The sequence below is a fragment of the Haliotis cracherodii genome, unplaced genomic scaffold (genome assembly GCF_022045235.1).
Source record: "Haliotis cracherodii isolate W230 unplaced genomic scaffold, xgHalCrac1.p SCAF_6, whole genome shotgun sequence".
Lineage (NCBI taxonomy): Eukaryota > Metazoa > Mollusca > Gastropoda > Lepetellida > Haliotidae > Haliotis > Haliotis cracherodii.
The window spans coordinates 8366659-8392811 of record NW_027266319.1 but is presented as its reverse complement, the minus strand read 5'-3'; the positions used below and the strand labels follow the sequence as shown (position 1 = coordinate 8392811).

The 26153-nt window shown below is 41.0% G+C and overlaps 1 protein-coding gene across 2 annotated transcripts in view; it reads right to left on the bottom strand.

Moving 5' to 3' along the window:
* The window catches only part of LOC139445171 (elastase-1-like), a 34981-nt gene extending 10608 nt beyond the window's left edge, over positions 1-24373 (bottom strand). Inside the window, exons 1-2 of one of the 2 annotated variants that reach the window (XM_071226290.1) lie at positions 24212-24373; positions 5070-5222 (exon numbers count right to left, since the gene is read on the bottom strand). In XM_071226290.1, the coding sequence (XP_071082391.1) occupies positions 5070-5222; positions 24212-24290 (232 nt within the window). In that variant the 5' untranslated portion in view covers positions 24291-24373. Of the gene's footprint in view, positions 1-5069; positions 5223-19992; positions 20082-24211 lie in introns of those variants that run through there. The other variant, XM_071226291.1, reaches the window with a different exon arrangement.
* Between the last annotated feature and the right edge of the window lie 1780 nt (positions 24374-26153).

Here is a 26153-nt window from a genome sequence, read left to right as displayed (position 1 = left end):
GTTGTTTTATAAAAGTGGCTTTCAGTCCGTGTTAATCTTCAGTATTCAGTACTGGTGTTGGCCGCTCTCACTACAGAACAACTAAAAAAAAGCCTAATTTGGAAGACAGATATAATAACCAAGTTTCAAGTTTAGCTGGCAGAATTTTAGATGATCCTTCTTCCTTTTCGTCGTGCGGACGTCGTTTACTTGTTCCCAGATCTAAAATGGCTCTCATTCCCGATAGGATTTCGTTGAAGAAACCGTTTTATGTTGTACAGCATCCGTTTTTAAAATTCCTATTTTTAACGTGTGCTGCTAAACTTAACTTTCATCTGTCACCTTGTCTTTATAACGAGTTTTTGTCCTTATTTACAATCTATTTGTACATCACTGATGTAAAAAGAATTCCCTAACGGGCAGTAAATCATTTAAAAAAGAAAATAAATGAGAGTTAACGGTTAGTACTATACGTGTATGTCACTATATACTAGTATTAGAGGTCATTGAGCACCATACCCAGCTTCATTTAAACATACAGTCAAATCTGGATATAACGCCAGGAAGATTTGGGCGTTATAACAAGGGAAACCATTCCAGATAGGATGTTGGTGTGATTCCAGTAATTGACAATGTTAGCAGGGGTGACACGATCCCCGCGTTTATTCACGTAGAGGATGACATCACTCAGCAGGGGCGATCGAGTAGCCTAGTGGTTAAAGCGCTCGCGCATCATGCCGAAGATCCAGTTTCGATTCCCCACATGGGTACAATGTGTGAAGCCCATTTCTCGTGTCCCCCGCCGTGATATTGCGGGAATATTGCTAAAAGCTGCGTAAAACCATACCCACTCACTATCACTCAGCAGAACAACGGGAGCTTGTTGATTGGCAATACACTCATCCTTTGTTTGAAGGACTGGATCATGGAGAGAGAAATTATTTATTTAAGTTTCACTTTCTGTACAGTAGCACGTGATCCCGCACGATCGTACTTAGACCTGTTCTCTCACTAACCCACGCACACACGCACATTTACGTATACAGTTTAAACTTATTTTACTCAAATTATCTTGAAAAAGATTGGTAAACAGACCTAACTGGTTTATGTAAATACCGCTCCCTGTTACATAATTATATTTATGTTAACATCAAAACTTAAAGGTCAAGAAACAATACATCTTATATAATAAGAAGGCACACATGTTGCCAAGACTACAGTGAGTGAGTGAGGTTCAAGCAATATCGCGGCGGGGGACACCAGAAATGGGCTTCGCACATTGTACCAATGTCGGGAATCGAACCCGGGTCTTCGGCGTGACGAGCGAACGCTTTAACAACTAGGCTACCAGATCGCCCCGCCAGCACTATGTGTGTAAGCTTAACATACATTTATACTTAAAGTGCAAAACTTGCACTTTTTTCTATAAAATCATGGACAGACATAAGTATATATATATGTCGATACATAGTTAAAGCGGTATTTCAAAGTTATTGATTTCATAGGTATTGCCTTGCGTATTTAAGAGGTGCATGAACGTTTCGACTGATGAAGAGTTGTTCAAAGATGGGATCATGTCATTCGACTTCATTTCAGTGAACAGTCTACAGCGTAAGTAACGCATTCTTTGAGGAAATGTATTTCATTTTCTACTCTGGCCAGAAAGGGCACATCCTCTATCCGGAGTCTGAAGATGGCTGGTTGTCGGCAGGACATGGACCTTGACATACGACACCTCCTTGGCCGATGGCTGACTTTTTATCATATGATGTTTTTGTTGTTGTTGCTTTAAGTGTTTAAGAGGTCGCTTTCTGCCTTAGCAATTCGGCACTCATGTGTGTGAGTAGGGTACACATATGCATTGGGAGCGTTTACACTCATTAAATTTCTGTTTTTTGCATTGACAATTAAATAAGATTTATATTGTCGTAAAAAAGATACGATTTCATTGTTTTAACTTTGGCTGCTCGGTTTATATGTGTTGTGGCTGTCAGTCCATCTGTTAATTTATAGAAGGCAATGCGTTTCCACTCAGTTTGAGGCACGCCAGTCAACTTGCAGTGATATGTCAAAAATCCTCAGTTTATAGAAGGCAATGAGTTTCCACTCAGTTTGAGGCACGCCAGTCATATGCAGTGATATGTCAAAAATCCTCTGTTTATAGAAGGCAATGAGTTTCCACTCAGTTTGAGGCATGCCAGTCATTTGCAGTGATATGTCAAAAATCCTCAGTTTATAAAAGGCAATGAGTTTCCACTCAGTTTGAGGCATGCCAGTCATATGCAGTGCTATCTCAGAAAACCTCGGTTTATGGAGAGCAGTGAATTTCCTTGTTTTAGTCAGGCAAATCATTTGTAAAAACATCACAAGTGAAACATGTAAAAATGATTAACTCTAAACCAGTTTAAGGAAGTAAGGATAAGATATATGGATGAACAACTTCTTTATTACAATTAGGAGCGACGTTTCGGTTGAGGACGAAATGGTAATTGTTTTCAAATGGGTAATTCAGTACACGGCTGTACCGCATCCATCAAACTTCCCACTTAAACCCGACACACCTTGATGTGAATAAAATTATGTTCACAGCAGCGTTAAACCCAACTCACTCACTCACGCACTATATCCACTAAAATGTAATACCAGGTCTGAATGGCACCGGGCGCACGTGTGGCCCAGTCGTCTGAGGAGTTACAACCTCTGTACAGATTCCTTTAGGCGTGCAAGAAACTTACGATGGTTGGATTGAATCCAATATTCGCCCCGATTATGTTTCTGCGTTTGACAGCACCAAACCTACATGTGCTCGTGGATTTCACCAAAGTGGTTAACGTCTGAGACACCCATCTCTTCTGGCGCAATGCATTATGCAGAGATGCATCTCTTCGGTACGTCAGGAATTTATGATTGTGGGTTCGATTCCCGATTCACCCTGACGCTGGTTCTGGGTTTGTCAGCACCAAAGCTGCATGTGGTCGTGGGTTTCACTAAAGTAGGACTTACGATCTCCTACGTAGGACTTACTATCTTCTACGTAGGACTTACTATCTTCTACGTAGGACTTACTATCTTATACGTAGGACTTACTATCGTCTACGTAGGACTTAGTATATTCTACGTAGGACTTACTATCTTCTACGAAGGACTTAGTATCTCCTACGTAGGAGATAGGAAGTCCTACGTAGGAGATACTAAGTCCTACGTAGGAGATACTTAGACAAAATAAATTTCACCGATGCCCTACTACGCTTCCGTATCATGGGACATCGTGTGAGTTATCGTCAGTAATTGTCTCAACGAATGACGCCTACTCAACCTCATAACACACATGATGTCATACTGGCCATGGGTGCCACCCATCATAGATTTACTCCATTTACGTGGACAAGTAAATCAGTTATTGTCCTGATCAATTGTACACAGTATATTAAATTTGTATGTGGAAATATAGCAGCTAACCCGATCTCCTTCTTTGTCAGAATGATCAATTAAACAGGTTACTTAACGTCCACTTGCACTGGAAACACTAATTAGGGACCAAGGTGAGAAAACCCCGTTAAAGCAATCGGAATTTTCGCCCAAGGTAACAATCTTGTAATCCAATTTGAAATGAATCATTTTCAATTATAGTCATATTTTTGACAGCTATCATCATTATCAGTTACATGGAGTTGGAAAAGGTTTCAATTGGACAAACGTTTTATCATTAAGCCGATGACGTCATCGTTAGGCGCCGATGCTGCGTTAGGGCAAGGGGCCGGAGTGATGATGATGAAGGGTCGGTGCTATGTCTAACTAGTGGACTGGATCTCTATGCTGGCGTGTCTTAACAATGACGGATTCTGCATGCAGCGTTAAAACATGGAAACGGGTGGCTGATAATAAGGTATGGAAATTATTTTGCAGTTTTCTTCAAACATAGAGACATTTCTTTCAAGGGGGAAGGGTTTTGTCACGTGATCCTTTATAGTATTTTGTTTGTTTGTTGTTTAACGCCGCAATATTCACCGATATGACGGCAGTCTGTAAATAATCAAGTCTGGACCAGACAATTCAGTGATTGGCATCATGAGCATCGATCCACGCAGTTGGGATACGATGACAAGCATCAACCAAGTCAGCGAGCCTGACCACCCTTCTTAAGACAAACGTAGTCACATTCTACGGCAAGCATGGGTTCCTGGTGACATATTCTACGGGCATCCTTTATAGTGTGTGAGTGTTTGTGTCTGTGTGTGTCTGTGTGTGTGTGTCTCTGTCTGTGTATGTGTGTGTGTGTCTGTGTGTGTCTGTGTGTGTGTGTGTCTCTGTCTGTGTATGTGTGTGTGTGTCTGTGTGTGTGTCTGTGTGTCTCTGTCTGTCTGTGTGTGTGTGTCTCTGTGTGTGTGTGTCTGTGTATGTGTTTGTCTGTGTGTGTGTGTGTGTGTGTGTGTGTTTGGTATAACTCCGCCTTGAACAGTATTTCAGTTATATCACGTGTCAGCTTAATGTGGGAGGAAAGTCCGACGTAACGCTGGCTTATACCACTGAAACACAAAACCATAGAAGGGATTCTAATATAACCAGGAATCAGCACCTGGGGGGGTCTGGTCTTCGAAGAACACAATCATCCTGTCATGCCAAAGGGACGCAACTCTGCACGGAACAAATGCGCTTTATGCGACATCATAGAAATGGGCCTAGTCAAACTTGTCAATGCTTCACATTTATTTTATTGTTTGTGTTTCGGTCTATCTATCCTACAGGGTCACAAACAGTCTAAATTAACCGGGGGCACGGGTGGCCCAGTCGTCTAAGGCGCCGCGATTCGCTGTGCAGAGTTGCGTCCCTTGGGCACGCCAGAAATCTATGATTGTGGCTTCGAATTCCGGTTCGCCCCGATTATGTTTCTAGGTTTGTACCCGGGTCCTTCTCGGTACCCACCCGACCCCAGTACCCGAATGACCCGTCCCAGCCCTAGTTGTGACGTAACAAGCAATTAACATAATTTTAATTACGTCATTGTATTATTTCAATCGATTTCAATGAGTTTTTATTTTTTATTAATAGTTTCTATCTTGAGACGCGTAATGATAAAACATATACCGTACCTTGTAAGGGCGGAACGCAGCATTTATAGTCCAAGTTCGGACAGAGCGGCACCCCCCATCGGTGTTGGTAGTACCGCGTACAGTTCGCTTCGCACGATCCTCTGAAATGCCGACACAGCTCCAAGGAGGCAAGGAATTCGTAGTCTAGCAAAGCTGTAGGGAACAAAATAATGACTGTATAGGTATAACAATAACGGTAACATTCACATTGAAGTTTTTATTTAATATTTTGAAGTGTTTTCTTGTTTTGTTTTGTTTTCTTACGGTGTTTTGTTGCAGTGAAGAATGTGATGTGTTAATTCATTGTTTTACATATACAATGCTTTTGGAACCGCCCCCGGGACTGCGGAAGATCGGTGGTTCGATCCAAGGGTGCGTCATACCAAAATGCGTATTACTAAAAAGATGTACTTGTTGTTACCATGCCTGGTGCTCGGCGTTATGGCATAAAACAAGGACTGGTCGGCTCGGGGTCAGGATGATGTGTCTGAGTAGGGTATCTATGTTAAACTGCAGCGTGGTATATATAGTTCTTCGTCTGAAAAAACCCCGCATCAGACCAACACACACAAGTGCATGCACGTCGCGATACAAGTGATATAGTCTAGAACGCGACGTTTAAGCCCATTTCATCTCAAATTATTTTGGGAACGAAACATCTACAAATAATAACCAGTCGCCATAAACAGCACTACTCCATTATAGACTAATATTTTTTTCCAGAAATAATGTTATCCTATTTTAAAGTATATATCTACAAAATAAAATAATAAATACAAATGGAGCCCAGAACAATGTGTAATTTCAGGCTCTAGACTTGCTTAATAATTCTAGACTTGGATTCACTTATATTATAAATGTATTCTCCATATTGCTACAACAGCCTAGTAGCCTAGTGGTTAAACCGTTCGCTCGTCACGCCGAAGACCCGGGTTCGATTTCCGACATGGGTTCAATGTGTGAAGCCCATTTCTGGTGTCCCCCGCCGTGATATTGCTGGAATATTGCTTAAAGCGGCGTAAAACCATACTCACTCACTCACTCATTGATCGAGTAAACGAAGGAAAATGCCTCCAAAAGTGTTCATGACAGGAAATGAAAAATTGGGCGAATAGGCATGATTGAAGCTGGCCAATCACAGAATGCAGGCGCTAGATACTTTGGTAACTCCTAAAGTGTGATATTCCGACTGATGTAACGATATAGGCAAACGGGTAGGGTTACGGTTATGGTGGTAGAGTAAGGCCTAGCTCCCAGGCAGGGTCGATATGTACGCATCACTGCTTTGAGGAACACATACATTTCTGCACCAGAACTGAGGGACAACTGCTGCCATAGGAATCCGACTTTCTACGTCAACGACAAGAAACAGGTTGAAGACTTCTGGTCTGAAATCAAGACGTCCTTCCAGAGGAATGCGTCTGGCTGTGACACACAAGCTCCACAGACAACAGTAGACATACCAGGGAGGTCGTCAACAGCGCCATAGGAGATACACCATGTTTTCTGATGAACGCTTTACAGACGAGTTTGGAGACGACGTTTGAGAGTGTGTGAGACTGTGTGATGCAGCCGACATCAGTGTTCCCAGCATTTGTACAGTTTGGGCAACCCTTACAAGAAGAATGTCGAAGATACCACGGGAGACAATCCAGCGGTTGATACCAGCATGTGTAGAAGATGTCGCGCCTGTTTCGATGCTCACGGAGCATGGATCAGATATTGACGTTACAAGGAAGATTGCATTCCATAACTTCATTTCTTTACATATCATATGTGAGTATTTTTGGAAGTCCTCTTAATATTGTTAATAGGAAAGTGAAAGCCTTTAAACCCTGTTTGTCTGTATTATTGAAGATAAACACGTTTGTCCTGCGTAACTCAACAACGCAGAAGCCATCAGAAGCAATCCAACAAATTTACGTTGGTCATTATGTTTCTCTGACTGAAAGTATTAAATATAGCGTTACATGCATTATAGAAATACGTCTGAAACCGCTCATCCAGATTGATACTTGGAATCTAAATGAGAATCCGTCTATCGATTGTTGTATATTTAGATTATTACATAAAATACGAATCCTTTTTGTATTTTGCTACCGTGTTTTCAAACGGAGGATTGTCAAATCCGTTTTAACTCCTTTGGGTTAATTCCTGAGGGTAGTGCGAGACAGCAGCCTTTTAATTAACAATTGATGATAAAGTGTCATTCAGTTTCTAGGCGTGACTACATTTCAAATCAATCCTTTACTTAAATAGACATTCAACATAACTGAAATAATACACAGTGGTTGTAAATACACTTTCACATCACGGAGTACTGGTCGCTGATTAATATGCCTTACCTTACTTTTAAATGAACACTTGGTATTATCACTAATTGTCAGTTATTCAAAAACTCATGCTCTTGATGTAGTCGGAAACGTTCAATGGACTCTACTTTAAGCAGATATTTATTATTATTGTGAAATGGGTATTGCCACTTTTATTTTTACCACCTGATTAAAACTGTCCAAACCCGATGAATAGCCGATGCTAAGAGCGAACGCCTGACAAATTAACCCACAGCCGCTGTCCCCAGTTTCCTCAACTAACAGACAGACAGACAGACAGACAGACAGATAATTTATTTGAGTCTCACCTCGTTACATTAATAATACATTGGAAATAAACTCTTTAAAAAATATCTTAGTAAAAACAGCATATAAAGTAACGCGCCACTCCCTACGGCGTTATGAGAGACTATGACATAGGTAAAAAAATGTATATTTTTCACATATATTACACCCGATAAAAAAGACTGTACCAAAAGAGACTAGTCTATAGTACTACACGGTGTAGAGCATCCGATCTAGTTGTTAAAATATTCTTGCAGGCCTTGGCAGTTGTAAAATCATTTCTGGGCTGGGCAGCATAAAACCTAACTTCCGTAAATCACTTATATGTAGTCTGTGAAATCGTTTATTACACAATACAATCTTCTCCTTAAATAGATAAAACAATTAATTTTCCCGATGCTGATTAAAGATGGCTGGAGCTGGTTAGACTTGCTTTTATATAAATCTAGATTGGTTTTGTTTTCATAAAATACATACACTCTAGTCATGTTTGAAGGACCACCATTTTGAAAATAACCCGAACAGCATTTAGTAACAACGAACTTAAATCCAATCGCGACACCAAAAACTTGTTTATAATTTATTCACATATTTAATTGATTTCTGACTACACTTAACATACGAAGCGATGTTGCAATTCCACCTTCATTTATCAACCAAGTATGTCTGAATATAAAGCGTTGAAAAAATAAATGTTATCCCTGCCTTTGTCACATATTCATTAAGACTCATTACGATATTGATAAACGTCAATGTCGTTGTATACCCCCTGATGGTGTGTGTGACGTTCCCGACAGGGCGTTACAAACAGCACCAATCTGTCCACGACAGAATCATTTTCCTTCGAGTAGAACCATCAGACCCCTGGTGATAGGGAAACCATTCCTTCCAATGACTGGATGAAGAATGTTCCCTTTATAGCCGCACCAAGCGCTCATCCTGACGAGAATACTCCCTGGAGGGCTATTTTAAGTAATACACAACAGAGACACGCTTCACTTCCGCAGGAAATCCGTTCTGATAGCAGGGACATTGGAAATGTATTCATAAAGCGATAGAGTTGACTGAGGTCAAACCAATTTAGATTCTGAAGTAGTTGGCTGAGGCGGTACAGCGGTCACGTAGACACAGTCCATCATCACTGACATGAACCAACTGACCCATAGCCGATGTTTACGTGTTGACGTAACGGTACATTTTAGACGGACTTTAAGAGATGTAATTATAAGAAGGTCAAACCAATCAACAAACTGGGGTAATTGGCTTGTGCGATACAGTGGTCACGTAGACACCGCCCATCTTCACAGACATAAAGTAACTGACCCAAAGCTTGTACTTTCGTGTAGAAATGAGTGAGTGAGGGATTTGGGTTTATCGCCGCTATGAACAGTATTACAGTTATATCACGGTATGTCAGCTTAATGTGGAAGGAAAGCCTGACGTGATGCAGGTTTGAGATTTTTACGACATAAGTGAAACCCATGAGCAAATGCAGGTAAGATGCTGACAAACCAAGAAACATAATCGGGGTGAACCGGGATTCGAACCCACCGTCATAAATTCCTGGCGTACCCAAGAGACGCAACTCTGCACAGCGCATTGTTGTACCAGAGAAGACCAGGTTATCTTTGTCCGCCATTACGTTATAGACGCAAGGGGGCGGTGGGTTATCCTTGTGGTTAAATCGTTGATCACGTCGATGTCCGTGGTTCGATTCCCAACATGAGTACAATGAGTGTAGCCCTGACATGTTGAAAAAAGCGGCGTAAAACCATACTCACTCACTCACCCTAGACGCATCAGCAGGGGATGCAATTTATTAGAAGGCAAAAAATAATATTCAGCCTGATATTTATGTAAAGTCCTATAAACGCAAACGTTTGTGTAGATAATATTGGGTGTATTTATATGTCGATAGAATTAGGGGACAATGTTGGCTTTACTTCCCACTATGTTGTAAGTGTGCTTTGTAGTGAGTGAGTATGGTTTTACACCGCTTATAGCAATATTCCAGCAATATCACGGCGGGGGACACCAGAATTAGGCTTCACAAATTGTATTCCTGTTTGGAATCGAACCCGGGTCAAATGTATGTTGTCTACACCAAGTTAGGCGTGCCTGACGGTGACGTGGAAGCGACGTTGGGAGTATCGCCTCCTCAAACCGGGAATTGTCCGAGCTGTCAATTCCGTTGATGCACCAGCTCAATGTAGTTATATATATAGACCCGTGAAGATCCGGGATAGAAATGGTCTTCAGCAACCCATGCTTGCCGTACAAGGCGACTATGCTTGTCTTATGAGGCGACTAACGTGATCAGTTGGTCAGACTCGCTGATTTGGTTGATGCATGTCATCGTGTCCCAAATGCGTGGGTCGATGCTCATGATGTCAATCACTGGTTTGTCTGGCCCAGACTCGATTATTTACAGACCGCCGTCATATAGCTGGAATATTGCTGAATGGGGCGTTAAACAACAAACAACAACAACTATTACTCATCACTAGGTTCACCTTTAAGAACCGAGGATGTCGTTACTTGTTTCTGAAATGCTGAAAGGCATAGATGCATTTCAAGAGGCGTTCGTTAATGGTAAGATCTGACTTCATAATGCGTGTTGGCATTATCTTCAGACACGAGCGGATCTGCTGCGCAATGTAGAAAAAGAAATCCTATAAATTTCAAGGATTCCTTTTTCCACAACAGAATAATTGACTTCGTTTCCTTAAAAACACGACTTGCAGGTTGCGAAAGATGTTTGCGAGGGTGGAAATTCTTTCGGAATACACATAGTGTGATACAAACTCGGACAGATGGATTTTGTGTTCTATAACGGTTGACCTGTGTTTTTACCTTCTCTTGTTTTTGTATTTGATTATAAATCTGCTCTCATTTTTTGAGACTGTAACATGAAGCTGATACTGAGACAGGGATTGCGTGGGATCATTTGAAACATGAAAACCTTGAAAACAAGGGTGTAATTTATTTACGTGCAGATGTCACTGGCCAATTATGTTACATGTATGCAATTGGATTATCTGGCTGTCTCGTATTTCACTAAACAGTCCATGTAACCATGATACTGTTAACATGGACTACGCGTATTGATCAGCAGTTATCTTCGTGATAAGCATCTTCATCCTCCATGTGTAAAGCACGCTGATGTAATAGATACAGCGGCAGAACATCGATGAAAGATATGACAATTTGTATTTAGAGTTACAATTGACTTTAACGCATTCGCCAAGACATCGTCAAGCAATTAACGTTTTAAGATAAGAGACCGTTCGAATTTAATGATATTATTAAATAATTCCGATACATCAGCTTCTTAAAGGTATATGCGTCTGAATTTTCTGATGCGGCGCGAAAGCAACTCACTTATTTGTTAGAATCCCGGTTCGGCCCGATTATGTTTCTATGTTTGTCAGCACCATCCCCGTGCTTGTGGGTTTCACCAAAGTCGTAGATGTCTGAGAACTGCATTAAACTGACACGCTGTGATAGAACTGAGCGTTAAACCCAACTCACTCACTCACTCAATCGTCTTGATGAGCGCACACAACACTGTCTTGCTCTGTGATGCGATTGTGGTCTTGTTTAGGCATTCTGTCAGAAACAGTGGTCAGTTATTTGATTGTTAAGACGGACGGTGGCTTGTGGTAACGCCGATCGCTAGTTCGATCCCCACGTGGGGTCCTCTTAAGGAATCCCTATTTGTGATACTACTAGAATACAGCTAAACGCGGTGTTAAATCATACTCACTCACTCACTCATTCATGTGTACGAGCGATTAACATAAAAAAATGAACTGTTTGACAGCTGAAGTAAGACGAGTTCTATGGATGAACAACTTCTTTATTACAATTAGTGCGACGTTTCGGTGTAGATCCTAACACCTTTATCAGCTGTTACGAGCAACCAGTCAAACTCAAATCTTTGTTACGACGGGGAGTATGGGTATGTTTTACTCGAATTCGGTGAGTGGTCTAGAAATAAAGAGTTACCATGCAATTCTAACACTATTTACAAGAACTATGACCTCATATTCACACAAAGCACAAGTGGCAAAGTCTAGACCGTGGCTATAAATACCACCAATGCTCAAACCCTTTTAAGAATGAGTGAAAATTGATGGCTAACGATAAGATAATTGATGAATAAAGTTCCCAAATATAACTACCTTAAACTGATAAAATCCTTTTGCAACATTGAACTGAAAGAAAGCCTATGTTTTAAAGCACCAGGAATACACCAAAGAGCAGCAGTTGTTTGTAGTTATTGAGGGTGTGATCGCTATAAAGGAAATGGTTAGTTCGCGGATTATCACGGAGAGAAGGGAGGGGTTGTGAGTCTACATCCTGAGAACAACGCAACGATTGACACACTGGACGCTGAAATCATCAGTATCTGACAATATTTACACAGATGAAAAGTTACAATCACAGAGGAGATATAACAGCTATATATAGCGCCGGGGGCACAACCTACGCCACAATGCTAGCTGTCTTTCATTCATACTTTCCCTCCCCTATCTAAGTATAACGTTATCGCAGGGCTCCCCTCATGTAGGGGTCAGCGGCGCTACTACGGATATGGAGTAGAGGGCTATTAAATGACTCGTCTTCATATTCCTGACTACCTTAACGAACACACCATCTGGGATAGTCGCTTTGCTAAAGATAGTATTTACCCAATGACTTTAAGACACTTTGCTCAGAAGATATTTTCTGAAATATTTCTTTGACATGTGTGAGATAGTGCAGATTGTTTTACGTGGCTCTCAGCAATATTTCAGCAATATCACATCGTAGGGGGGCGGGGGCACAAAAGGTTTTCATATAGAATGGGGAATCGAACCTCGACGGTCGGCGTGACGAGTGACGCCTTAACCTTTGGGCTACTCTACCTCCTAATTTTTCTTATGTATAGATAATGTATATCTAAGTGTATAAAATGGCTTTACGGCGATTTTCAATATCCACAAGTGCAAGACAATAAGATGGGGCTTCACTTATTGTGACCCATTCTTCGGCGAAACGAGCGAACACTTTAAGCAACTAGGCTATCTTCCAGGCAAAGACCAAGGTGATGAATGTTGGTGATGGACGTTGAAGGGGTTGGTTTTAGTCCTGCATATTTTTTATCAAGATGCCGATCCAAAACCTGTTGCGATTTCCACACATTTAGTAAGGCTTTCGTCGGGAATAATGCATGTTTTGATCCATGTTTTGATCACGAGACATTGGTCGTGATATCCACATATTTCTAAGGGGGCACGGGTGGCCCAGTCGTCTAAGGCGCCGCGATTTGCTGTGCAGAAGTGCGTCCCTTGGGCACGCCAGAAACCTATGATTGTGGGTTCGAATCCCGGTTCGCCCCGATTATGTTTCTAGGTTTGTCAGCACCATACCCGTGCTCGTGGGTTTCACCGAAGTGGTAAACGTCTGAGACCTGCATCACTTTGGGCTTTCCTCCCACATTAAGCTGACACGCCGCGATGTAACTGGAATATTGTTAAAAGCGGCGTTAAACCCAACTCACTCACTCACTCACATATTTCTTACTACATTCGTCAGACAAAACACAGAAGCTTCAAGGTACGCATGAGTAGGTCAAGTAGGTCTTGCAGAATACAGACTAACTGTCTATCTACTACAATACAGCTTGTAAAATACTTATCAACGCTCCTTATATTTCATATATCCCAAAACCTTTGTAATTGAAATACTTTCACATATGACATTTATCTAACTTCAATAAAAACGACAAAACCATTTCATAATCATAAGAAATATCTACTAAAAGCAGAGTCCATTGTACTATTCCGAATATATTATGAGTATGTAGTTATTAAGCACTATCAAATACATGTAGTTATAATTCCAGGTATTCGGAAAAAAATTCCTCAATAAAATTAACTGTAATTTAAATGCTAAAAGAAATTTTACCTTTTTCGCTTTATTATATTTTTATTTAGTTTTGCTCCTTATAACTTCAAGCTTAAATAATCACCAACAAACAAAATATCACCAACACATCTTTCCGCTATCAGTTATCAAAAAAAATAATTATGTTTTGTTAATGATACCAGGTGTCGTATCCTGCCTCGCTGGTGGTAAATGTCTGAGATTCCGCCAATACCTAATGAAATATTGAAGGGACAGTGTGTTCTCCTCGGTAGACACAAGTCCTGGTTCACATCGTGTGTTATGATGAAGCAGTGGGATCAGGTGAAACGGTGATCAAAGAACTGTTGCCGTGAATCAGTCACACAGCACGAGTACATAACCGATTTCGGTGTCTGTATAACAATGTCATGTGTGTCGCCAGAAAATTTAAACAGGACACGATTTTGATAATTTAATGTATTAAAAAGATAGGTTGGGAATTTGTAATTTTCCTGAAAACAGCAATAACTAGTGGAAAGTTGGTATTGGGAATATGACTGTCCAGGAACAGGTACCAAAAAACACCTCACCCGAACGCGCCACCTTTGACGACGCTCGTGCGGTGACAAAAGAAATGATGATACAGGTTTCACGCCTATGGCATAAACTGCACGTGCATGTTATCTGTAAAATGCGTTCGTCTGCAGGGTATAACCACACGTGATGAAAGCACACAAAGGAAATGCCACGACTGTCACAGGAGCAGAGAGAGAGAGCCATCGGTATGGCCGAAATGGGGGCAACACAGGTCCAAATTGCCAGAAGGTTTGGTTTTACACCATTGACAGTAGCCAGGCTGATTCAACGGTACAGGCAGACAGGGAGGGCACAGGGCAGGCCTAGAACCGGACGACCCCGAGTGACAACACCACTGGAAGACGGTCAGATCGGGCTCATTCACCTGTGAAACAGATTCGTAACGGCGACGGCGACGGCGACGGCAGCAAAGTACTACGACGACTTTGTGCTGCTGGAATCCGAGCGTATCATCCTTTCCGAGGAATGGTACTGACTGCTCAACATCGACGCCTGAGACTGCGATAGGCGAGGCAGGTTCGAGGCTGGCAAGTGAGAAATTGGCGTCGAGTGCTGTTTACTGATGAAAGTCGGTTTAACTTGTTTCGAAATGACGGCAGAGAACGAGTTTATCGACACAGAGGGGAACGTTTGGCCCCGGCGTGTATTCGAGAGGTCCATCCATTCGGCGGGGAAGGTGTCATGGTGTGGGGCGGTATTTGTGGATATCAGAAGACTGATTTGGTGATTATACAGGGAAACCTGAACGCTGTGCAGTACAGAGACCACGTGTTGCAGCCAGTTGTGCTTGCGTTCTTACAAAACGAACAGCAGGGGACATTGTTTCAACATGATAATGCCAGGCCCCATACTGCAAGACTGACCTGGAACTTTCTAAACCAACAGAACGTTGACGTTTTGCCCTGGCCTGCTCACTCACCCGATATGAATCCTATTGAACATCTGTGGGACCATCTTGACAGACAGATTAGAGCACGCCATCAGCAGGCCCTGAGAGACGAGTGGAAACGGACTCCAGTCCACGTCATCAGAAGACTGACGTCATCGTTAAGGCGGCGTATCACAGCATGCATTGAGGCAGCTGGAGGTCATACACGTTATTGAAGGCAACTGTGTCGACAATTTCAGACAACTTTTGAAAATGAAATTTCTTACCACACCATTGTTTACCTTGAGCTTACATTACCTGTGATTGCACAATTTCATTCAAACTGTGGTTGATCAATTATTTGTTACCCCTCCCTAGATTCTATTATAATTCACAACAAAACCTCTTCTTGTTATTTTTTTATCGATCATGGAACTGGACCTATACTTTCTTTTGCCGCCCAGTTTATATATATATCAATAAATATTGGTGCTTAACTTTGTACAATGTGTATAAACCTATTGAACAATAAGGCTTCTTGATATTGGGTAACTCTTTGCTGCATTACACGTTATAAAATATAAGAGTGCCTTCAATAATATTCGCTCCAACTCGACCTACCATCTCAAATTACAGTTGTGGTATGAAGTATGGTTTTAGTAGTATTCCACACATTGTACCCATGTGGAGAAACGACCCCGGGCATTTGGCGTGACGAGCGATCGCTTCAACCATTAGGCTACCCCATCTTAGCTCGTTCTTTAGTCGTCAACAGCGAGGTTTATACAAATGGCAAGTACACGAAACCAGATTACCAAGACCATCTGAGAATTATATGCCAACGAGTGAGTGAGTATGGTTTTACGCCGCTTTTAGCAATGATCTAGCAATATCACGGCGGGGGACACCAGAAATGGGCTTCACACATTGTACCCATGTCGGGAATCGAACCCGATATTTATCTATATATATATATATTCTTATTTTTACTTGAATCATAACATAATGCATAGTATGCGTCAGTGGACTCACGTCTTCAATTATGCATGCTGAAACCATGTTTACAAGTTCACAAAGCCAACTATGTGCCTCAACTTTGCGTTACGGACGAAACTGCCCTTCCCAGTGTCTTTCAAATTAACAAGGCCTTAAAAGTCTTCCACAAACACTTCTTTAGGCCTTTTCATCCTTACAAGTGCTCACGGGGTTCTCTCGTTCCTTGTCCCAGAACAGCTGACAGTATGAATATCACGCCACAATTGACACAAAAACACGCATTCCCTCTCTAACGTTAGTTTAATAAATATTGATGTGTTGTGATTCGTGCGTATAAGGATCAAATCAACTTAACGTGACTTTTATTTGTATTCGCATCCAATTTCAGCATTTCATGTTTCCACCAACAACTCTCCGTGGCCAAAATAGTTCATTAAAGTCCGACTATATCAGAGGCATGATCCCTCGCCTCTTCTCTGAGTGTGTGAGTGAGTTGGGTTTACCGCCACCTTAAACAGTATTTAAATATTATCACCGCGTGGACTTTTAAAACTTGAGGAAAGCCCGAATAATGAAGGTTTGACAAACCAATCAAGTTGTATATGGGATCGAAAGCCACGTTATAGAATCCTAGCACACCTAAGGGCCGTAAGTCTGTATTGCGAATTGCAGAACATTACACGAATGGGGCACCAGGGTCACCCTTCTTCGCTGTCCCGAAGAAACCTCCACACATATTAACCTGACATGTACGTCCGTCCTCTACCACGCAATTCATATCCTAATAGTTGAATCCCCTCTCCTTTTTCAATAAATGTGATTTCATTGCTTGTCAAGACACAACTGAAGTGACAGATTCATTTAGTTATGTTGTTTGAATACTAACCGAATGATAAATATTTCCCACACCCTAATGCCAGCAATGCAGAGAGATTAAAATGCACTTATTTTGCATCAAATTGATAAAAAAATGATATATTTTTATTACACAGGTTTTAACCCATAGAGAAGCAAATGATTAACTACCGGGGCACTCACAAATGTTTAATTAAATCTTTAAATTTGGCCAAAATTGCATTTATATTCAGAGCATACATCATTTGCATTGATCTTCTGTTATAACATAAACAAAGTACTCCTAGGACGGCTTAAAGATCAGATGTTAAGGATGGTTATATTTTTCACACACATGACAAATGAGAGACCTGCTGTAATAGATTGAAGGAATGATATTTCTAAGATGACCTGTAACAGATCATGTTTCAGACAGTTATTGTGTTACAAGCATTAAACATGGAAAAAATGAAACTATATCGAGACTAAACAGCTACATTTCAGCAAAATATGTAACTTATAGCCTCAAACTGACAATTTGGACAGGAGTGATTGAGTCCTGTGCCAATCTTGGAATCTGCCACCAATCATATGTAGAAATAAAAGTTACCAAAAGTTACCAAAAACATCACATCAGTGTGTATTTTTCATTCCTTGCACGCATATGTGTGCATAAAGATAATTTTGTGACATGCACCCCTTTGCCTAACGTCACGTAAAATAGTATTTGAGTATTTGTCATTGAGTATACGTAATTTCTAAGATATCTACAGTTATCGTTAAGATATTATATTGTCTGCTTGGTGTCCACATATAGTCATCATTAAAAAATCAAGTAAAGCTTCAAAATGAATATTTTGTGACTTGATACAAACATATTAAAAACATCGAACTATTGGCTGGCTATAACCCTGGCATATAAATGGAGAGTAGTATAGAGTACGGCACTGATATTACTGCTGTCGACTTCCTAAAAATATTGAAGAAAAGCGACAAAAAACATTTCCCATTGATAAGAAATCGCTACTGAAAGTAGAGACCACTGCACGATTCCGACAATATCATAAGCAGGTGTATATGAATCACATCACTATTAAATAGTGGTGACACCAGATGTTCGCGAAAAGGTGAACGTATGCTGCCCCACCGGTGGCACGAGTCACAAACACATTCAAAGGCAAGTCAACTGTACACTTGAATGCACACGGAAACATGGTACAAGTCAAAACAGGAAATTTGGAAATATCCTCATGCCTACCATAAACATTTCAAAGGCTTCACTGAGGTCTGGTCTTCTTGTAACTGATCAAACAACGTTTGAGAAAGAGTTGTACTGTGGTTCGACTTGGAGGTAAAGTTGACAATTGGAAATATAATCCCTCTTGTCATGCAGTTTGGTTTAGAGTATTCAATATATGGCATACATAAACACCTTGATAACGGGAATGTGCATGTTAATTGACGACAAGAGAAATCTTATGAAATAACGTATTATCTTCACGGGCTTCACGAAATTGCATTTATGCAGATAGAAAGCACCGCTGGGGATCCAGTGGCACATTGTTGCCTTCTCCATTTCAAGCAACAACCCACCTTACACGTAATTACATCATAAGGTTGCGATTGTGTTTTGTGTTTTCGTTGTTTGTATCCTTATCCTGGAGATACACGGAGTCTTCCTTGCTTCTTTCCTTCTTTAACGCCGATCCCAGCAATATTCCAGCTATGTGACGTCGGTCTGTAAACAATCGAGTCTGGACCAGACAATCCAGTGATTGACAGCATGATCAAGGATCTGGTCAACTTGGATACAGACAGCAATAAGACAATTTGTCTTCGTAACAGGCCACCGGCCCATAATACTTAAATATAGCATGATAAATCACGCACGCTGAAACATTGGACATTTATATAACAATTTAAAGGTATTAGGTTTTTCATTCATTGTAGGCTTTTGCTAATGCGGATACGATGACTTGCATAAACAAAGCGAGCCTGGTCCGGATCTTCACGATGAATACACGTAGTCAAAATAGATCTGCTTCAAACAACTGTTATAGTTATCCAAGACCCAAATGAAATAAGTTGTTCCTATTTCTGTATGTACCTAGTTTTCAATGTTATTTGATTTCTCCCATGGGAAACTTGAAGTTTTAAGAACATGTACAAGAAATATCCTTGTACGTGCACAAGAAGGCTTGTGGTCATGTAGTTAATCGAAATGATCAGAGAACGTGGTTGGTTCTTTTATGGAAGACACAGAGTCTGAAAAACCGTTTATTGTTTCCTCTGTTAGAACGATAATCAAATCAGGAGGTTCAAATTGACATAGGAATGGAAACATTTAATTTATTATCTCTGCTCCTGACACGATCATTTTTTAAATATACTCTTAGGATCTAAAGTTGCTGTCTTGCACTGAACATTTGCGCTTGTAGAAAATATTTGAAAGTTACATTCCCTAGATAACATGAAATTTTAAAATTTATTCTAGAAAATTCTATGCACTGTTATATTTCAATGAAATTTGTCAATACGTGTCTATAAATCAACAATATAACACACACACACACACACACACACACACACACACACACATAGAATTCATTATTTCTCATTTCTAAAAGTCAGTAATAAACTCAATACGACTTTGTACTTCAACATGAGGTGAGGTGAAATGGAGTTTAACGTCGCGTCCAAGATTATTGCACGTATATAGCGACGTGCATGTACGTGTGTGTGTTTGTGTGGCTGCTTGTACTAGTCCGGACTGATGCCGATTTATAGTGCTAGCCCACTGATATACCATGCCGCAGTTTAACATGAATACCCCACTCAGACACAGTATACTGACTCCGAGCCGACCAGTCCCTTGTTTTAGCCCCTTAATGCCGAGCGCCAGACAGGGTATCAACAAGTACCATCTTTTAACGTCTTTTGGTATGACGCGGCCGGGGATCGAACCCCGGACCTTCCGCTCTCCGGGCGGACGCTCTACCACTAGACCACGGAGGCGGTCTCGTCAACATGAAAAAGAATGTAACATTTCAAAACAAATCAAATCCATACAATGTACCAAGAATATGGCGCATATACGACTAAAACAACTTTAACTGACCTGGATCAAAGTCAGGTTGGCTCCTGACGAGTCCCGTCAACACGCAGAACAAAAGCAAGCGCTTGTTACAATCCATGTCGTGTCGCGATGTCCTCTGACGGGAATTGACATGTACTTCCAGTTCAATACACTGGTTAAATATTCATAACTGCTTTTAGCTAATCACTTATTAGCCAGCTAGCCTCCAAGGAGCCACTGAGTCAGCTTAAGGGTCCCTCGTTGGTTGGACACGAGTGGTACGAGCAGTAATGGTAATCTGTTGCTTCAGGCGGTGGGAAAACTCATCACAACCATGCCATCAGGGTATTGTTTTAAGATTGGTGGAGTATACCGTTTCTCCGTTAATATTCTTTCCATGTACAAATTAAGCATTTCAACACAACTGTACATTAAACCTAAGAGGCCCCACAGCAACAAGGCCACTTGAGTATTTGAAACTATATTTTTTGCACGTTTTGTTGAATGCTGCTTTCAAAGACAATATTTAGTGACATCTGTTTGTTACAAACCAGAATGATACTATCAGACAGGAATTAATACAATTACGATGAGAAATACCAAATTTTACAATGAAGTTTACAATGCCATTAAAGTTCATTGTCTAATTCTGAACCATTCATTAATGATCCACCATTTCCGAAGAACATCGATATATGAAGGTTGTACGTATTATGTCGATAGAAATTATGTTTGAAAATTTTGAAAGAGTACATGTTGCGTGTAAATTTAAATTTATATTGGTCTATTGGGGAGTGTGTGTGTGGGGGTGGGGGGGGGGGGGGGGGGGGTGGGGGGGGGGGGGGGGGGTAGAGGTCAGAGCGTTCACTATTACCCATCTGGGAATAATGCGTGACGGTCATTCCGGTGTCAACAGACGTGTTAAGACTGGAAAATTGCACACAAAAACGGCGTGAAACCAAACTTATTTGATAATTTTAACCAACTGAAAAGACCCGCGTAGATCCGGGTAAGTCTTGGTCTTCAGCAACCCATGCTTATCGTAAGAGGCGACTAAAAGGATGCTCGCTAACATAGTTGCATGTCATCGTATCGCAATATTGCGTAGAATGATGCTCATGATGTCAGTCACTGGATTGTTTGTTCCAGACTCGATTATTTACAGACCGCCGTCAGGTAGCTGGGATATTGCTGAGTGCGGCGTTAAACAAAAAAACAAACAAAACAAACTGGAAAAACTACTGTTTGGCACTTTCAGTCAATAAACACCACTCTGGTAATTTACTAAGAAGAGAAATGTATCCCTATTAACATGGACAATTCGGACCGTACTATACCTCGCATACATTGTACAAAGCCATGTCTCGTTACGGCGTAAATATTTCAGGAATGTTTCCGAAAATCAGTATGATGTTATTTAAATTTCTGAAAAAAACACCCATCAATCACGCAATAGCACAATCTAATATATCTAATGATAATCTTAGACAACCGTTATTTCCTTTTAAAGGTTGATTGCAATAAGTTATTGTTAGTTTGTGTGACACGTAGAGACGATTGTCTTTTAAAGGACAGGCATTTCCTCTTTTCTGTTACCGGATGGCAACACTGTTTGACAAATCATAGCGTTGTGTCTCCCCGACGGAAATGCGTGTGGGTGATCTCACCAAATTATTGTCACCAATGCCACAAAATAGATGTGCAATGTAAGTGTAGGGATAGAGGAACCAGTTGCAGTCAAGAACCAATTATCTCTCGAAGCGTTTCCTGACTGTTTCGAATCTATCAATTATGTAACTGCTCACATCCATCGGTTTCAACACGCAGAGGAAGACAGGAGGAATAGTGCCCATTAATAGGTATTGTTGAAGCTTTCGAAACACCTGACAACGTTTGTGTGAAATTGTGTGACACATACGACTGGAATAGCAATCATCATCTCGATAAAATGTGTCCCAGTTGACACATGACTTGTATTCTTTTGATGGTAACAGTGAGTGAGTGAGTATGGTTTTACGCCGCTTTTAGCTATATTCCAGCAAAATCACGGCGGTGGACACCAGAAATGGGCTTCGCACATTGTACCCATGTCGGGAATCGAACCCGGGTCTTGCGCGTGACGAGCGAACGCTTTAACCACTAGGCTACCCGATTGTCCCCGATGGCAGCAGAAAAAAAGGGATGGGAAGTGCATTATATATACAAACGCGTTACCGACGTTATGTACAATATTTCGCAAACACCAGGTGTCTTCATTGTGAGTTTCGTTTTCAATGCATTTACCGTTCCCAGTTTGTTTTTAACCACTAGGCTACCCGACCGCCCCGGCATGTTTAAGTGAGTGAGTGAGTATGATTTTACGCCGCTTTTAGCAATATTCCAGCAAGATCACGGCGGTGGACACCAGAAATGGGCTTCGCACATTGTACCCATGTCGGGAATCGAACCCGGGTCTTCGGCTTGACGAGCGAACGCTTTAACCACTAGGCTATCCGACCGGCCTGTATGTTATAGAAATAAGGTCAAACAAGCCGTGTTTTAACTTGAAGACTGTCCAAAGTGGTGTTTAAGCCAACTCGCTCAACGTTGTACAACATTCAGTTTTGGCGTATATCGATGATCTGATATCGTTCAATAACAATCAAATAACCGATTCCCTTCCACTGATTTACCCACCTGAACTAGAAATAAAGGATACCAGTGAGACCGCCCCATCTGTTTCATATTCAGATCTATGCATAAAAATCCAGAGTGACAAAACACTCGCCACAAGACTGTATGACAAGAGGGATGACTTCAACTTTCCTATAGTCAACTTTCCCTTCATGTCGAGCAATATTCCAGCAGCTCCAGCCTTTGGTATTTACATTTCGCAACGTTTAAGATACAACCGAGCATGCTCTTTCTACCAAGATTACAAAGAGCGCCATACGACCCTTGTTCAGAAGTTGTTTGATCAAGGTTACAACAATCAAGGCCTAAGTAAATCTTTCAAAACGTTTTATGGTAGACACGTGTACGACATTTCCAAATTTGACGCATCAGTGACAAAAATGATGTAATTCCCTATTTGTACTTATACCATATGTTCCCATGCTTTTTCAGGTGAACAATTGACTTGCCTTTGCATGTGTTTGTGACGGGTGGCACCGGTGGGATAGGATACGCTCATATTTTCGCGAACACCTGGTATCATCACTATTTGATAGTGATTCATAAACACATGCTCATGATATAGTCGGAATTGTACAATCGGTTCTACTTTTTGCAGAGATTTCTAATGGATATGGAAAGGGTCCTGTCGCTTTATTAGACATGAAATAAGCCAGACCCTGAAGTGATGATCAGCTCGGTACTCTGTGTGATAATAATGCCTTGTACGGCATGAACCTTAATATGAATATGAATGTATCGTTGTATTGATGATTAATTTTTAGAGCGCAGTCCATATACCCATTCGAACAGGGTTGGCGTTACAAGGTACTGCAGGGCACAGTAAAAAGTTACTAAGCAACCCTTTGATTAGATGTAAGGATTCCGCCGTTAGAAACGCAATGAAATTAAACATCCAGTGTGACAAAGAACAAACTCAAGATATCTTTCTCGCTATAGAAGGCAATTTAACCTTTGTGAATGGCACAGCGGAATGGTGCCTTTCCGATGTAATCGTTAAAATTCCTGTTTTGGTGAAATCTGGACGTATCAGATGATATTTTCTGGATTAACATATGAGTTTTTCTTGAATTGGAATACGGCATATTGCAATCGATAGACGAAGAAAGGGTCGTAGACTTTGTAATGGCAAAGAATTGTTATGTGAAATATTTTTGTATTGAAAGTCGTGGTATTTGTTTTGATAAACCCACGGTTATCGATAAATTTCCTCAAATTAATATGCTGATAGTTTCTGATATTGAAATGAAGGCTGTTAATGATTTCTTTAATTCTTTGACAAAAAGGCATTTGTAGTTTCAAGGAAAATGTGCTTATTGTTTGTCTATTGTCAAGATTTGAGAATCAACTTTAAAAGACAGCATGTAAGTTAAACGCCTTCACCGAAAATCACTTCAAAATGCAAACAACTTTATAATGCATATTTCCTATTCGTGAACGTCTGAAGTCTTACACAACGTTCTCATTATGAAGCACAACTAAAACATGCGACGTAAGCCGATATTGCTCATAATCACATGTACGACTCCAATATCACTTGTAATCAAATCACTCAGTGCAACCATGCACAGACAATTAATGTACTCACGGTTCGCTGAAATAATAGCCGAGATGACAGTGATGATGATGATGGAGTATGACATGGATGCTGCTGACAGGTCTTTCATTGTCGATGAAGTCGTGCAGATTCCTGTCACTGAATGTTGTTAAGAAGCTGCCTACCTGACAAGACGCTGCTGACTATTGAGCAACAGGCCCCTCGTCAGACTGCCTTTACCAACACCCCTCCGGCCCTCCCATCACCCACGCGCTCCCTCCCCGCCCCCTCCCTGACGCGCACGTGACCAATCATTTGTCCGTCTTCTTCATCCTGTAACGCGAGCCGCCATCATTGGTTCTATATTAGAAGCGTCGTTTGAGGACCTCGCAGACATCCACCAGTCATCCAGTTGTCTGCCAGATAGGATGTTGGAGAAGTATACATAGAAGTAGATAAATCAGTAGCTGATCAACGATGCTTTTTAAGCATTTGATTCTAAAAATTCCATATTCTCAAGAGACATTGTGTACATTGTTATTTGGAACCTATACACTACATTAAATTGTGGTGGAGCTGTTTATTTATAGTGTTGCGAGGGAATATTTCAATAAGAGTGAGTGAGTGAGTGAGTGAGTGAGTGAGTGAGTGAGTGAGTGAGTATGGTTTAGTACTATCACGGCGGGGGACACGAGAAATGGGTTTCACACACTGTACCCATGTTTCAATAAGAAATAAGAAAATAGTTTTATTTTCGATATTACAGTACAAAATGTGTTGAAATGGAGCCTGTCGCGCTGTATATATGAGCTTTCATTTAAATTTTCAATCAAAGTGATCATGACTCGGAATATTTACGCTTCTATTCATGGAAGTTTAACACATACCTTCTTTTATCATATAATGTGTGACTTTCTCGGCAGGATAAAGCCAGCGAATATACACTGAATCTGTTGGGGTTATTTACGGATAAATATATAAATATAAAGGTCAGGTAGGTAGTACTTTCAGTGTTTACAAACATCGTGTCGCTCTTGTACGTCCGCTTAAGAGTCAGAATTGAGTATCGAGAATCTAGACAAATAACTTGGGTAATTGTTATCATTATCCAAATAATAGTCTTAGATACGAAAATCAGTATCTAGCCTGGGCGTAATTGAGGACGTTCACAAACGTAGACAACATTGGATATATAAACGGAGTAATTTAGCGAGGATGGTAGACACATCAATTACGCGTGGAGACCTCTGCGGCATTGGGGTCTTTTCCCCAATTTAATATTGTTGGATTTGGCCAAAATAAGTTGGGGAATATTACATTGTCTTCTGTTGTCGATGTGTGGGATATCTGACTGCATTTACGTAACGTTATGACAATATAATATGACCAGGCTGACTCTAAACTAGGATGACGTCACACAGACTAAAGCAGCTTACATGGCAATAACTCCAGCGGGCAGACATGTGGGATGCGCTGAAAGATTATTGATGCAGGTCTTAGGCGTTTACCACTTCGGTGAAACCCACGAGCACAGGTATGGCGCTGACAAACCTAGATACATAATCGGGGCGAACCGGGATTCGAACCCACAATCATAGGTTTCTGTCGTGTCCAAGGAACTCAACTCTGCACAGCGAACCGCGGCGCTTTAGACGACTAGGCCAACCATGACAAAAAGGGGAAAATAGTGATGAAATATATATGAAGGGATCGCTGAAGATCAGTGATGACACCAGATGTTCCTGGAAAGGGTAAACACGACCCGCTATTCAAACAGATTTCATTAAAATAGTATATAGTAGTAAGAAATGAAATGTGAAAAGGTCACAGCGTCAGGGTGACAGTAGACATTACTGTTTCCAAAAAGTGAGTTGCTTCTGGAGGATATTCTGTTGATTCAATTTGGTATCGATGTGCAAAGGTGTGTACCTGATGCCTGCTAGAAACCTGTGGCCGTTGGTTAGAATCCCCGTTCCCCCAGATTACAGTATAG